The 16,248-nt window shown below is 35.3% G+C and overlaps 1 protein-coding gene across 1 annotated transcript; it reads left to right on the top strand.

The window, feature by feature from the left end:
- The first annotated feature begins 7,297 nt into the window (after positions 1-7,297).
- Positions 7,298-14,590, top strand: LOC113697219 (pathogenesis-related homeodomain protein). The gene is made up of 11 exons (XM_027216736.2): positions 7,298-7,434; positions 7,995-8,522; positions 10,075-10,240; positions 10,581-10,704; positions 10,855-10,967; positions 11,051-11,404; positions 11,784-11,999; positions 12,081-12,170; positions 12,672-12,722; positions 13,109-13,336; positions 14,103-14,590. Exons 2-11 carry the CDS (start codon positions 8,023-8,025, stop codon positions 14,367-14,369), a joined length of 2,109 nt encoding a protein of 702 aa, XP_027072537.1. The 5' UTR covers positions 7,298-7,434; positions 7,995-8,022; the 3' UTR covers positions 14,370-14,590.
- The last annotated feature ends 1,658 nt before the right edge of the window (positions 14,591-16,248 follow it).

Raw genomic sequence — 16,248 nt, 5'->3', positions numbered from 1 at the left:
TATATGTTCAACTCCGTTGCCATATTTGAGCACTTGGTATTTTTGTTCTGTGGTTTATTATTCACATGAATGTATCAAGTAGTTGAAATTTGCAGAATTTTATGAGTAATTTATCAGAGACAAAAAGTATAATTTGAAGGGTTGATGAATGTGTGAAATTTTATGAATAATTGACCAGAAACAAGCATCCATAATCAAGGGTTGATTAATTCATGAGCCTCATAGATTTTTGGCTAAAATCAACGAACAGGATATTTTGATTTGCAAAACGTGGGGACTCGAATCACAGGCTCGACCAATACTGCCCGTGACTACCCATTAATGTTCATGGGAACTTGGCATACCCAAGCTACATCTCTGGCCAGATTGTGGCTAACATAACGTTGCACCGTTTCATGTAACAGCTGTTAGAAGCTACTTACACAGGAGCCAACCTAAGGCTCCTCCTATAGTGATTAATACTCCGCGATTTCCCGCAATCCGTGCCAGTTCCTTAGGTTATAAATAGTAAGGGTACATTTGATAAAATTGAAATTTGAAAATATTAAATTATTAAATTATTAAGTATTAAATCAAATATATTTGAATGTATGTTACATTTACTTATCACTTATTTTTTGGAGCAAGTTTTGTTTGGAAAATTCAGTGCCACTTAATTAATTTAGATGTTCAATTTTTTATTATCAAACGGATTGAACATAGTAAGATTTGAATCCATTAAATTTTAAATACTGAACTAAGTTATCAAATAGGATCATAGGGATTAGAGCTACCTGGGGACAAGTCCCAATCCTGTGTCTTTTTGTGTCATTGTGTTTGTAGGTAAGAAGCTCAAAACGAACAGCTCGGTTCTATTAGCTCCTTGCCCGCACACAAAATGTTATGAATTATTTACAAGAAACATAATAAATAACGAAGGACCGATGAGTTTGTGAAGTTTTATGAATGATTGATCAGAAAGACCATGTAGGTTCGTTAAATTGTTTCCTAGAATCTATAAATTGGAAAATTTTCTTTCCTTCTATTTTGGCTAAAGCACTTGGATCGCACCAATGACGTCTCCCCGATGTTTTCCTCATTCCTTGCCCCAGCTCCATTAAGCGATTTGTGGTTGTTTTTGGGCTTGATAGTGGGCATTATGATTGGGCCTCCACAATGGGTTTAAGGGTCCTAAGTGATTGGCAGTTAGGAACCTTTGAAGAAAAAATCTTTTGAAGCAGAAAAAAGGAAGAAAAAAAATTTGGTAGGAAACTCATAAGTAATAACGATAATAGGACATTTAATAAAGTAATTAAAATGATTCAAGTACAAATGAAGAATTAGAGCTTACTTTAATGATATTTGTATTAAAAAAATAACAAATAACATCAAACCAAATAAAAGTAACATAGCAAGATAAAGAAAAGGGATAATTTCAGAAATCTCAGGAGGTTTCTAATAGTCTCAATCACCTCCCCTAAATTTTGCATAATATCAAATACCTCCCCTGTCAGGTTATTGGGCCCTATTTGTGATATCATCGATGATGAATTGATAGATATACCCTCATAACTTATGATATATTTCGAAACTATTTTGAAAGAATTAGTTAAATGAGTAATGCAAATGATTAACCAACTTAACTACAATTTGGATGCAAAACTAATAGCTAATATCAGTTAGGGGAAATGGTGCCAAAAAAGGGTGCTCTTTTGGTGATTGAAGTGACAGCAGGAGGTACAGTGATTCTTTAGCCATATTGAGGAAAGCAGAGAGAGGGGGAGAGTTGAAGTGGGAATTGCTCTCCTGGAAGATGTGGAAAAGCTGAGTAAAGAAGAACATCTCAAGCAAAGCAAGGTTAGACTCTACAAATATTTGTTGTAAACCATTTGAATGTTTTATACTTTAGTTATGGATGTTGAGGTTGTTGTCATTGATCATGTTTTTATAGTTATGAAACATGTGTTAAGGCAGTTGTCATTGATCATGTTTCTATACTGTGTTCTGTGTGAACATGGCTACGTTTATTGGCTTTACCATTACTAGTTTGTCGAATTTGCTGTTGATGTTACGACTATTGTGGTTTCAATGTAATGGAATAAACATGTTTTTGCGAATGAAATTTGAGATAGGGACTGTTAGTTGTGGATGACCAATAGAATAGAAAAAGTGTTAAATTATGATATTTTCCTAATTTTTGGGAATGATAGCTATTAATTGTAATGTGTATTTGTGCACCCGTGATGATCATTTTTGTATCATTCAAAAAAAAGTTGTGTATTTGAAACTAGAAGAGTTGGATGGAGCTGGTATTATATGTCTTGTTTAAGATTTGTATAGTATCCTATATTGTCAAACTTGAGACTGAAACATAAAAGACTACAATTTCTACAATTGTAGGATGGTGATTGGTGGTATTCATGGTATTGTAGTCCATTGTACGGGGAGAAAAGTACGAATTCCTAATGTAGATCCTCAAAATTACTTATATATTAATCTGTTGAATGATGTTACTGAGAAAGGTTTGCATGAAATGCCTGGGAATGTTAATTTTCTGCTGCCCATGAGGTGTGCAATACCTAGAATAGAGGGTTATATAGACGTGAATGATAATGAGGCAATACATGAAATGTTCAAGGTGCATCAAGGACAACTAGTGATCAACATAGAAGTGTTCAGCATGGACATTATCCCTGCTGAACAGGGTGATATATTGTTAAACAGAAATGTTGCAGGTGATCATGAGAATTTAGAAATGCAAAAAATCCATGTAGCCAGCAAAAATATTGAAGTTCATGACATCAACTCTGAGGATGAGTATGGCTTTGAATCTAGTTCTGATGAATCATGGGAACAAGGCTTCGACGGTAACAATGAAGATGATATAAGTGAATAGCATGTGACAATGTCCCATAGTGACACTAGTGATGATGATTTTTCTAAATTTGATGATAATGAAACCAGTGAAATTGTCCCAGATTCGGAATCAACGCAAGAAATTGACCCTTTAAGAGAACTGTTGAGATCTAAGATGTGGACTTACAACCGAAGGGAAGACATAGAGTTCAAGAAGTGGCAACTATTCACTAATATTGATGCATTTCAAGCAGATTTAAAGCATTATGTGATCCAAAAAGGATTCCCCATAAAAAAGTTAAAGAATGAGAAAACTAGGTGCACTGCCATTTGTGCTATTGATGGATACAAGTGGAGGATTCATGCCTCACCTATTGCTGATTCAATAACATTCATGATTAAATCATATAGTTCTAAACATACTTGTGTGATGGATAACAAGAATTGTGAGGCCACCTCCGATTGGATGGCCAAGAAACTTGTTACTCTAATGAGAACCCATCCTCACATGTCCAGAAAGGGTATTGAAGCTGAGATGCTAAAGTTTGGTGTTCATCCTAGCAAATAGCAAGTGTATAGAGCCAAACAAAAAGCCGGAGAAGAAATCGAAGGGACACATGCTGAATCATATAGTAAGCTGCCAAAGTATATTGTGCTTTTAAGACAACATAATCTTGGAAGTATATGTAAGATTCATTGTGATAGACCAAATATACTAGTTGAGCCAAGATTTCTGAGACTTTTTGTAAGTTTTAAAGGACAAAAGGATGGATTTCTGACTGGATGTAGACCTTTTGTTGGTTTTGATGGTTGTCATTTGAAAGGCAGTTTTGGTGGAGTATTGCTAACTGTTGTGGCATTGGATGCCAATAATAGCATATTTCCCATTATATTCGCTGTTGCTGAGGTCGAAATCAAAGAGACACAGTGTTGGTTCTTTCACTTTTTTGAAGAATTCTTTGGACCATTTCATAACAATGTTCCCTTAACTTTCATGAGTGATAGACAAAAGGTATTACAGACTATTTATCTTTAGATTTCTGAACAGAAATGTTGTACATTTGTTATTTCACCTAATTGGTTTTGCTTTTAATATAGGGACTCAACCTTGCATATGAACAATTGTTGCCATATGCCACTAGAAGATACTGTTGTAAACACATTTGCAATAACTTCAAGGCTCAATTTCCTAGAATGTTATTAAACAGTTTCTTCTGGAAGGCTGCTAAGAGTTATGATACAGTAGGCCACACGAAGCAATGCAGAGCATTAAAGACATCAATGTAGAAGCTTGGAGATACTTATACAAGATTCCACTCTCTGCTTGGGCTAGGCATGCATTCTCTACAGAAATGAAATGTGATCATGTTACCAACAACTTTATTGAATCATTCAATGCATGGATTGGAGACTAAAGGGGCCAACCAGTATTGACCCTTACTGATGGTTTAAGGAAAAAATTTATGAAAAAGTTGCATAAAAGGTATCAAAAGGCTTGCACATGGACCTCTACTATCCCTCCAAATATCACTACAAAACTAAAGGGCATTGCTCAGACTTCCAGGAGATGTACACTACAGATGGTAAGTGAGGATGTATTTGAAGTTGGTGATGCTGATAGATCATTTATAGTGAATTTGAAGAACAGGACATGTGACTGTGGTGCTTTCCAGTTGTAAGGACTACCTTATAAGCATGCTGCACTTGGAATTATATACAGAAGACAAAAATTGGAGAACTTTTGTGATCCATGCTTCTTAACAGAAATGTATGTAAAGGCATATATTGGAACGATCCATCTAGTTCCTCACGAGAAGAAATGGCCTCCATTACCTGATGTTACACCAAAAATTGTCCTTCCACCACCATTGACAAGAGCTCCATGTCGTCCAAGAGTGAATAGGAGAAGAGGACCTGATGAACCAGCTCCATCTCAAACAAAAAGGTCAACCACTTTGAGATGTGGAAACTGCAAAGCTTTTGGTCATAATAGCAGAACATGCCAAAGAGCACCTGTGAGGGGAAAGAGTACAAGCAGCAATGGAACTCAAAAGGTTCAATCTATATAGTCAGTTAACAGAAATGCTTTTACTACTGCAGATTCTTATTTGCAATCAATTTTCATGGCAGGTTACTCAAAGAAGAGCAAAGCCGGGAAGGGGAATTGCAAATACAAGCCTTGAAGGATTTGTTTTATGGGTTAATGTCTTTTATTGTGAGAAAGCACATGAACTGATTTTGATAGATCACAGTGGTACTAACACATGAGTTATTTTTGTAGGTTCATGTTGGTGGCAGTGAGCCTGTTGTAGTTTCCAGTCAAGGTAGTAATCCAAGCCCGCCAACTCAATCTACTAGAGAAAGGTATTTGTTCTTATTGCCTGTTTACATTATGAGTTTAAGAATCTGTATAACCTCAAATAAATCTACACCATCTGTTACATCTAACCTCAGTAGGAAAACTTCAAAATTAACTCCTGAATCAACTGCAGTTGGCTACACTAACAGCTCCCGAGTAGAGACATCTCTCAACATCAATGGTTCAACTACTCATGACACACACAATGGTAGCAGTAGCTTTAGCTTGAGGTTTTAAGTTGGTACAAATCTTTTGTTATTTAGATGGTGCAGAAACAATTGTATTTGATTTTTTGACATTTACTAACACCTGAGTGGTGCCATTTGACGGAAAAGACACAAATTTGTTAACCACTCGTATCTTTTGTATTGCTAGAACTAAGATTTTGACAAATGTTCTGGACAGCTTATAGGACGTATGTATCTGCTGATGCCTTGGATATGGTTGTACTTTTGAAACCAAAAACTCTATATTTCCAGTGTTACTTCTAAGCTTTGTTTTTGTGTAATCAGTGCTTGTAGGATTCAATAACAACTGTGGTTGCTTATATGGACAATTTGGTTCTGCACAACTGTAAACCAGTTCTCATTTAACTTCTTTTACAATCAACATAAAAACATAAAAAGCTAAAAATACAAGGTTGATTATGGGCAACCATTTCACTATGGAATTTGACTGATCAACTTTGCCCATCTGAACTAGTTCTTCTCTTTGCACGATTGATTGTCTTTATCCTCTTTGACTGCTAGCTCACCCTCTTCAGGCCCTTCATACCACTGAAAGAATCTGCAATTTGAATAGCAGAAATAAAGCTTATTTGGATTCCTCTGACTCTTAGAAATTTTTATTATTGCTTTTCTATGACAACGACAATATCTATTTCTGATTGCAAATGAAGTTGGTGAATTCCATGATACATCTACATTGCTTGAAGAAGCCATCTATATTTGTCTCCACCTGGTTCAGCTTATTACTTCTTTTTTTGCTTTCGCTTTATCTCAACAACTACCCAACAAAATGCATTGTCATCTATGCAGCTTCATTTTGCTGTTATATAGACAAGCAGACAAGGCTACTGTTGCTCTTTACAGTTGGTTTAGCTGTGCACAAAGAGCCGTAGGCTTCTACCTTCCAAATTGCAATAGGCACCTTGCCTTTTCCATCAATTTCAGATACACCTCTTAAAATTTCATTGTTGTTAGATGGTTTGTACTATTCAACAAAAATTAAGTCACTAATGATAATCCTGAGGACAGATGTGGGATGGAGTATTTTTGTCTCTCCCGATACACACTTAAAATTGTTTGTGCATTTGAATCTGGTGAACTTTGATACACTCTACTTAGTTTTAGGGGAGATAGCTGATATTTTACAAAGTTTAGGGGAGGTGAGTGAGACTGTCAGAAGCCTCTCTGAAATTATCCCTAAAGAAAATTCAATAGATGTTAGTCTTATTACATGAATAATTACAGAGAAGTATTATCAGCCGATTAATCCATTTTAATTAAATTTATCAAGTTGATTAATTAACCATTTATTCAAACTATTTTGAGGCACGTTAAGCATACTTTCGATGAGTATTAACATGGCAAATATTACACTTGATTGACTTGCTAATTAATATAAAAATAACTCTAAGTTACCAAAAAACTAAAATTCAGGTTTCACGAATTTATTAGCGAGCTTCATACTTTTTAAATCCTCATTATATTCTTTAGATTCTTACATGCACTAACAATTAGTGTTTGTGTCACAAATTTAAAAGCACTCTTTTGTTGGTAATAATTTAAATATTCTCATTTTTTCCATAAAACAAAAATACTCCTTTAGTTTTAATTTTTTTGTTTGTGTCACAAATTTAAAAGCACTCTTTTGTTGGTAATAATTTGAATATTCTCATTTTTTCCATAAAACAAAAATACTCCTTTAGTTTTAATTTTTTTGTAATAATTTAAATATACTTATTTTTTGTACCAAACAAAAATACTCCATTTTTGCATTATCTTTTCTAGTTTATATAATGTTTTTGTGTAAAAGTAATTTTGTTCTACATATATGCTGCCAGAAAAGATAAAAAAATAAAAATAAAAATAAAATGGTGCCAAATAATCACAAGTTAAATTTGAAAAACTAAAAGAAAAAAAGAAAAAAAAATTCAAAATCTTCGTTTTCTTATATAACACTTGCATTAACTCCATTGCTGCAGCTCCAAATCCTCCATTCTTCCGCTTTCTCTTGGGGTAAGCCCAATTTTCCTCTTGCATAAACAAATGCCTATGTTTTCTGTTCAATTTTAGTCTCTAGTTTCCCTCGGTGTTTTGAATGATCAAATGGCAAGAAAAACTACAACAGAAATGCCCCACTGGGCTATAGGAGATTTTGTTTTTATTATAATTATTTTTAGTTTTGATTTATATCTGCAGAGAAAATTCACTCCGTTTAAAAAACATATGAATTAAATTTTTTGGGAGATTATTGTTGGTGGGTTTTCTCACAATTGCAAAATTAAGTTGGGTTTTTATAGCCGTTTTCCAGCTTAAGAAATTGAAAAATTCCAACTTTATGGTTTACATGTATATTGTACTTGTGCCCATTAATTCTGGTGCAGGATTTCAGAGTGTTGAGTGATTGGTTTGTACTAATGGTGAAGATTTTTTTTTTGGTGGATTTTACTCTATGAAGTTTGATTAATGGAAGACTTTATTTAATTTTTAATTTCTTGAATTGGAATTTTTTGCTCGCCGTGCCTATTTTCGTGTTTATTTTTGAAGTTATGATTCTGTTGTTTATGATTTATCAGGTTGTTCTTGAATTAGTTTTACATTGACATGGCTGGGGAAACGAAAAAGCGAAAAAGGAAGGGCGTTAGCGACTCATCCCAAAAAGAGAAAAGTCCTAAAAAACAATGCAGCAAGGGAGTGAAATTGAAACCGAAATTGCAAGTTAAGAGTGGTAATTCCGAATCGAAACATATGAAGAAATGTTTTGATCGTCTAGGTGAAGGGAAGGGTAATATCTCGAGAAGAAAAAGCATTGTTAAGAAAGCAATAATGCAAAAGACCAAGTCCTTGAAGAAGCAATCTGAATTAAAAACCTCTCGAAAGGATGAACCTGAGGTAAAAAACTCGAAGGATGGTGGAAAAAGGGATAGCAGTGATGTGGGCTTGCAGAAGGTTAAGAGAAGGAAAAGGCGAAAAAGGAGGAAGGAAAATCTGGAGCTTGATGAAGCATCACGGTTGCAAAGGAGGACAAGGTACCTGTTGATTAAAGTTAAGCTGGAGCAGAACCTTATTGATGCTTATTCTGCAGAAGGCTGGAAGGGGCACAGGTATTGTGCATTTATCCTCATTATTCTTCTTAAACGAATTTTCTGTCATCTAGTCTAGTCTTCTTTATTGATGGTTCCACTTTAAGTATCAAAGATGAAGGGAAAGAAAATGTGGAAGCATACTGAAATTTAAGGATTGTTCGATATTTATGCACCTGTGGAATGAAGCTCCATGATTGTATAATTCAAGTCAAGAAGTAAAATTTGGTCATTTGCTCTTCTTATTGACTTCAAGGGAATTAGGACATTTATCTGATAATTTGAGTCCACTACACCTTACAGCTGATTTATGAAATCCATACAAGAGTTTATGCAATTAGGAATGGACTCAATACTTGGCACAAGCAGGAAAAATAACATTGTAGACTTTTATGATAAAAATAAAAACAGAACTTACATGTTTTCTAAGGCGTTTCTGCTTCTGTTTCCGTAAAACTAAATCCCCATGTAAATGCTGAAGGTTGAATTTTCCTTTTTTTTCTGTGTCCTCCTTGTGAGTCATTTCTAAAGTGTTTTAGTATAAGTTTTTGATCAAGTTCGATCCTTTTCTTCTTTTTTTTCCCAATTTACCAATTCAAGACCCTTTACTGTTTGCTAGAAGCTAATAGCCCTTTGGAGTTGGACTCTGTGCATTAAGGCTGGAAGTCCAAGTTTATTTGCTAATTTGGTTTATGAGCATATTAGTCAACTGGTGCCCGTACTCTAAATCAGGAGTCCAAGTTGAGTTGCTAATCTGCTTCTTCTCTCTCTCTCTCTCTAAGCATTTTTGTCAACTGGCGCTTCTTTACTTACATCGATGATTAAGATCTGGAAATCTACATGAGAAGGCTTTTAATACAATTTATCTTCCCTGAATTCTTGTTGGGTGGTTATTTCGATCTCAGACTTAAAACAAGAAGTTCCACGCAATGCTTCCTATATATCATTGTCCCACTCCATAGAGCCACATTATAAGGCAATGGAAATTTGCAAGTTCTCCAAATACCACATTCTGTCCCAGATTTCTCATAAATCAGCTTCCTATATATAATTTCTTCATACTTGGAAAAGCTTCGTCCACATTATCCTTGAAGTGCTCTTGTTCAAATGGTAATCTGCCTTATCCAGTCTTAAGTATACATGAAGAACTCAGTGCTTGAAGTTTCATAGTGTACTGAGGATATCTTCCAGAGTTCTCTCTTTATTGGTTTAGATGCTCTATAACTTTGTCATTTTCCAACTCCAAATTGAACAAGAAGTTGATGTTAGTAAATTGGACAAGAAAACCACAGTTCTGTATTGTTAGTAGAATTGCAATTTGGTGAGAGATTCTATTATAGTAGCTCATTGTCTGGGAAAATTTGCCAAGCAAATTTCTAAGATCACAAATTGGGACCATGTTATTCCTTATTGCGCACATTCTGCTTTAAGCAGAGATGTTTCAAAGGTTGAAGTAACGCAAATCAAGTTGCCCTCTATCACGAAAGATAAAAAGTTGACTTTCATTGACGTAGACAAGCATGTCTATAAACACATACATTATGGTTATGTATATATATTTGTTCTCCCTTAGTCGAGAGAAGATTAAGCCAGAAAAAGAACTGGAAAGGGCCAAGAAGCAAATATTGAAATGCAAACTTGGAATACGTGAAGCCATTTGCCAGTTGGATGGGCTTAGCTCTGTTGGACATATCGAAGATTCAGCTGTTGCTCCAGATGGATCAGTTCATCATGAACATGTATGGATTTACAAGCTTTTCCTATACCTCCAATTTTTTGGTTTTCTTGGTCTGCATTATATATGCATTTCAGCAATCACTGATGCTTATAGGAGACACTGAGTGACTACTGCACATACATGTTCTATTCTTTTATAAGCCTAATTGCATACTCCAGAAAGCACTTCTTATGCTCTAAGTGTTTGGAGTGACATAATAACCTACTTGATTGTTTCCTTTTCTTTTCTTTTTTCTTTTAAAGCACTTCTGGAGAGTGGACAGAAAACTTGCTGTTACTGATATGTTATGACACAACTATGAACAACTTTACCAAGAGAGTTGTGATTTTCTTGTCTTACAGATAATATGTGCAAAATGCAAGTTGCGTGAAGCTTTCCCTGATAATGATATCGTACTATGCGACGGGACATGCAATTGTGCTTTTCACCAAAAATGTCTCGATCCACCTCTGTCTACTGAAAACAGTTAGTTCAGCTAAACTATATGACTTTCATATGTTCTTGTCCTTTTGCCCAAGATGAACTTCTGGTGGTAGAATTAATTGTAAGATGAAATACCTTGTGGTTGCAATTTCATCTTAATTGTTTCTTCTAATGATAGAAAAATTTTCCCAGTTCCTCCAGGAGATGAAGGCTGGTTTTGTAGATATTGTAAGAGTAAGATGGAAATATTGGAAGTTACAAATGCTCATCTTGGGACCAACTTCCCCTTGGACAGCAATTGGCAGGTCAACTGTCATAAAACTTACTAATATTTCTGCTGAACAGTCCCTCCTCCATTTGTAAGGAAGATTCTATTGCTTCAAAGCAGGATATCTTCAAGGAAGAAGCTGCTTTATTAGATGGCAAGGAGTCCTTGCTGTGCCCGGAAGAGGAATGGCCATCTGATGACTCTGAAGATGTTGACTATGATCCAGAAGGAAGGGAGTTTCATAGTCCTAACAGCATGTCTGGCTCTGGATCTGATTCTAGTGTTGATGCTAGCAGTTCCAACAGTTTAAGTTCAATTGAAGATGACGTTCTCTTGCTTTCTGAAAGACTAGATAAGAGGCACATGGTCTCTGAAGGTAATATTGCTGGAGTAGAATCGGATGAAGCAACTGATTGTGAAGTTCTATCTGGTCCAAGACAGCGAAAAGCTGTGGATTATATAAAGTTACATGATGTGAGTTCAGTATGTCCATGGTATATGGTGTTTTGTTTGATAATTGCAAAATAAGATGTTTATCTGTTTTAGTGACATGAGAAAAGCAACGAGATAACTAAACTGCTTCTGAAGTTATTGAAATATGTTCTTTACAAAAAAGTCATGTAGTATGAGACTTTCCTTTTTTTGGGTTCAACAATTACAAAGAACCTAGAGTTTTGTAACTATATATGTATGAGTGTTTATAGACCTATAGTTACTTGTAGGTTTTCAGAAAAGCAAGTAGAATTCTAATGGTATTTACTTGTTATAGGCATATTCAAATCCATTTTACTTGCTAGAGGCATTTTCTATGGGAGAAGCTTGTAATCTATAACTTTTGTTTGTGTTACCTTAGGAAATGTTTGGAAAGAATGCTGTTGTGAGTGAACAAATTAGTGAAGATGAAGATTGGGGTCCTTCTAGAAGAAAACATAGAGGAAAAGAGTCTAATGTGGAAAGTATTGTTGTCACTACTGGGGATAACCCTGGCACCTCTGCAGAAGTGAAAAAGAAACTATCAAGTGGGAGAAGTAAAAGGCCAATTTTCAGATTTCCTCGACATGTGGTTGAGGTAATGTCAGACCCTATATGGTAAATGCATTTACTGGCTTAAGTTGTGTGCTCATCCTCTTTTCCTTATTTTTGGTGCCAGAAACTTCGTGTTGTGTTTGCAGAGAATGAACTTCCTTCTAGAACTATCAGGGATAATCTTTCAAGGCAGCTAGGTCTCGAATCTGAGAAGGTATGATCTATCTGTCTGATAAAAAATTAAAAAAAAGCCATATGCAAAATGCCTGAGAAGTGTTATTTCTTGTCCAAGTAAGTTGTGCATGATTCTTAAAAATTAAAAAAATGAAATGAGAACTGCTGCTAGAGTATATCTGGTTACAATATAGTTTATCTATAATGGCTAACAATCTCATTTAAGCTATTCGGAAAATCATTAAACTCTGAAACATTTCTATTTAGATGTTCTTTCTTTTTATGTATTTTCCGCTATCAGTTGTTTTTTAGTCATGGATATTAGTCATGCAATTGGTTTGATCCAAAGCAGGCATTTGAATCGGGATGTTTAGGCATTTCTTTTTCTAGAGAATGGGAAGGGGTACAGGTAAAGGAGAAGGCGGTATGGTAGAAGCAAAAAGTGCTCAATGGGATCTCCTATGATAAAATAAAAGTGGACAGCCTATCATCTTCATTGTTATCTGCCTGGTTATGAACAAGTTGGGGTTTTCTTTTGTAGGTAAACAAGTGGTTCAAGAATGCACGTTACCTTGCACTGAAAGCTAGAAAGGTAATGCACTAACATGAATGCTTACCACATTCTGTTGTTTTCTAGAGTTCTTTTGTTTTTGTCACACTATTTATGCTGGCAAAGGTTTTACCTTAAGTGATTTAAGCCTTATAAATGGGCAACAAGCATGATTCCTACTTATTCTGTACTTCTTTTCTCAGCTCATCTGTCCGGAAAAATTGTAGATAAGACTGCATGGCTTGCTCTTTTCCTTTTTCCAGGATTACTCTTTTTTTTTTTGGTAGCTCTCTGTTAGTTATAGAAGTTTATTGAACTTCATATGAATCACATAACCATGCTGCAAATACTCTGTTGAAGCTTCTTTCTTAAGGGAACTATTCCATTTTTCAGTCTAAACAATATAATTGATCCCTAACATCATGCAGAAAGCAAAAAGACTTAATGCTTCTGGTCCAACAGTGTCAAAAGAATCTGTGTCACGTAGTGGAGAGGACAAATCTGCTGATCCAGTGACATCAGAGAATGTTGCTATAGAGCATGAACTGGAATCTCCTGGTTTGAAGAGTTCCAGCAGGAGAAAGACTGCACACCTAATGGCCAGTGCTTTCACAAGAAAGAGGCATAAGACTGCACTACCCCCAACCAACAACAAGGTAGATTTCTTCTCCTACCTCTCCTCCTCTTCCACCTCTTTCTCATCTCTCTCTCGTTCATTAAGAGCAAATGTGCCCCACTGGAATCCGACAAGGTGTTGTTTGGCTTTAAGTCCACATTTTTTTGCAATAAATGTCTTTATAACCAAATGAGCCAAAAATTTTGGCGCTTATTTAATTTTTCTGTTTTTCTGGAGGAAAAAATTTGTAAACGTGGATGGAAAGTTAGTGCCATGCTTTTCCCTACCTGCAAAATGCTGTATGATTCAAATTACAAGATTTGTTGTCCTGAGTTAAAATGGAGCTAAGTCTCTGGATGTGCTGTTTTACTTCAACCCAAATTCTCTCTTCTTACCATGGGACTACATACTTACTCCACATTAACAGCCTATAAGAGCTATTTATTTACTACACAGAAAAGAACATTTTAGTTAGGATGTTGTAGAAAAAGGATGAGTTGATATCTTTCTGAATCCTGAAATGATAGATATGAAATGGCCGTTTAGACGCTTCATTCGTCAATCAATAGAAACCCTGTTAAGCGGACATGTCAGATTAGAATTGTCAAAGGAAGCTGATGAATTTTTATTATTAGGCATTCCACTTGGAGTTCATTTTCTTGCTAATCTTATGTTAATTGTCACAGTCCAGGTTCTGTTAATTATGCAAACTTGGTCCTTACATAACCAGGTCCTGAATGCAAATTTCCATGTGACCATAGTGGAAAGTCTAATCTTTTAATCACTTCTTACGCTCTCTGTTTCAGACCCCTGCAGATTTTGGCGATGATGTATGCTTGAAGCTTCTGAGAGAAAAAGTCAAGAAGAAAAAGAAAATGAATATCAAGAGAACTGTTATGCTGGAGGCAGAGGCGGAGATGGAGAGGCTATGTAAAATGAAGGACAAGATAGAAAAGCTCCAGCAAGTGCTGCTCGGGCTACCAAGTAGCAGATCTAGTAAAGCGGATGCAGCTGCTTTAAATGAATTAGCTATTATTTATGTGCCAGTTGCTGAGCTAAGGGAGAAAAGGTAGTTTATGCCCTTTTTTTACATAATTTGTGGCCCTTAAAAGGGGTTTTGTAACATGAAATCTGGCAATCTGCCATAGCAATTAGGGAAGTCTATATCTGTTTCCCCATGTGAGTTATTTTTACGGAGCAAGATTTCCACTTGTATGCAAGTTTACATGGGAATATTAATATGCATGGCATACTAGTTGGTTTTCTGAAATAAGAAAAGGTGTTTAAAACTGCATGATGACATAAATAGACTTTAGAATTTTGTAGCTAGAGTTGTCTGTTTCTTGAAGTTTATCTTGTAATCTTCTGCTGCCATTAGTTGCTCCTCTTAAGTAAGAGCTATCTGGAGAATATACATTACGACTCCTAGTGGAGTTCAAATCTTTGTTCCTACCTATTTATACGCCCTTCTTCAATTTCTATACAAATGGCAACATGTTTCATTCATTTTTCTGCTTCTTTTCATCGTTTCTTTCATCAATTTTGCTAGAAGTAGCATGCAATGTCGGTGATTCTTACATACAGTATATATACACCCCCCTGGAGTTTATAAAGACACATCTATTTCTATCAGAAACTTGATACTGTATCAGGTTAAGTCCATCATAAAGAGCTCAAGGCAAGACATGATGGTGGGCTTTTCGCCTATTCCGCTTATTTTTTGTGGTAGTTTATCAGCAGAATTGAAGTGTAATTCTGATGAAATGGAAACTTGATACTGTATCAGGTTAAGTCCATCATAAAGAGCTCAAGGCAAGACATGATGGTGGGCTTTTCGCCTATTTGGTTTATTTTTTGTGGTAGTTTATCAGCAGAATTTAACTGTAATTCTGATTTCATCGTTACAGTGTACTTATTCAACACACAGATATTTGATCCCTTCGCAAAGGATATCTTCTTGCCTCTTAATTTTTTTCTGCTTGTGTAGCAAACACAACTTAAAACCAAGTGCGCCAATGATACAAGTTTTTAAGATTTAAGCGTTATGAATAAGTGTCTTTCTTACAAGAAAATTGGTTGTTGATCAATAATTAGTCATAAACCATTTTCTTTTTCAAGATCAGTGTTGGATCAAGAAATGCATCTTGAGAGTCCAAAAATGTTAAGATCAGCGACAAGAAATAAGCTTGTTTGCAAAATGCAACCCATATGAGTTGCTGTCAGCATGTGTATGAGTTGATTGACAGAATTAACATACAAAAGGGGAAAAAGAAAAGGTACATTCAATGAAGATGCATCGACCCCTCGTCGGACTAAAAAATTGTTCATGATATCACTGTAAAAGATGATTCATTTGCATATAAATAATGGATAAATTTTATATATACTAAAAGTATATATATACTATCATCGGTGAATAATGATACATGTGAATATTTTTAAGATAGGAAAGATTAATTCATAAATAATAGGTACTTTTTTCTTTCAAGCAACGTCATGTACAGTATATATATATAATTTAACTATACAATCTTAGGCAATTGATCGAGTTGCAATCCCATTAATTTTTCATTATCTAGCTACCTACTCAGAACTTCAGAAATGCCACTCTTCTCAAGCCAGCACAGGAAACAGACATCTATTCACTGGATCCCTGTGCTGAAACACTCAACGGAACAAGCAAATTGTGGTTTTTACATCTTTTGGGTACATGGCCAATTCTTAAAGAAGGAAAAAAAATTGGAAATTCCAACTTTGTTTGAAAAAGTAATTTCTCACGCAGATCCGACGAAATCTCAGGGCAAATTCGAAACAGAATACATCCACACCTCTCTTTTCCAAATCTCACAACCAACAAAAGAACAAATCAAATAGAGATGAGATCTAACATGTTGCCAATTGTGCCAGGGACTGTAGATGCTAGATACCTTTAGGAGAAGAACAAAAAGATCA

This window comes from Coffea arabica, chromosome 6e, assembly GCF_036785885.1.
Source record: "Coffea arabica cultivar ET-39 chromosome 6e, Coffea Arabica ET-39 HiFi, whole genome shotgun sequence".
NCBI lineage: Eukaryota > Viridiplantae > Streptophyta > Magnoliopsida > Gentianales > Rubiaceae > Coffea > Coffea arabica.
Note: the sequence above shows the minus strand (reverse complement) of the source record. Positions and strands in the feature narration are given on the sequence as shown.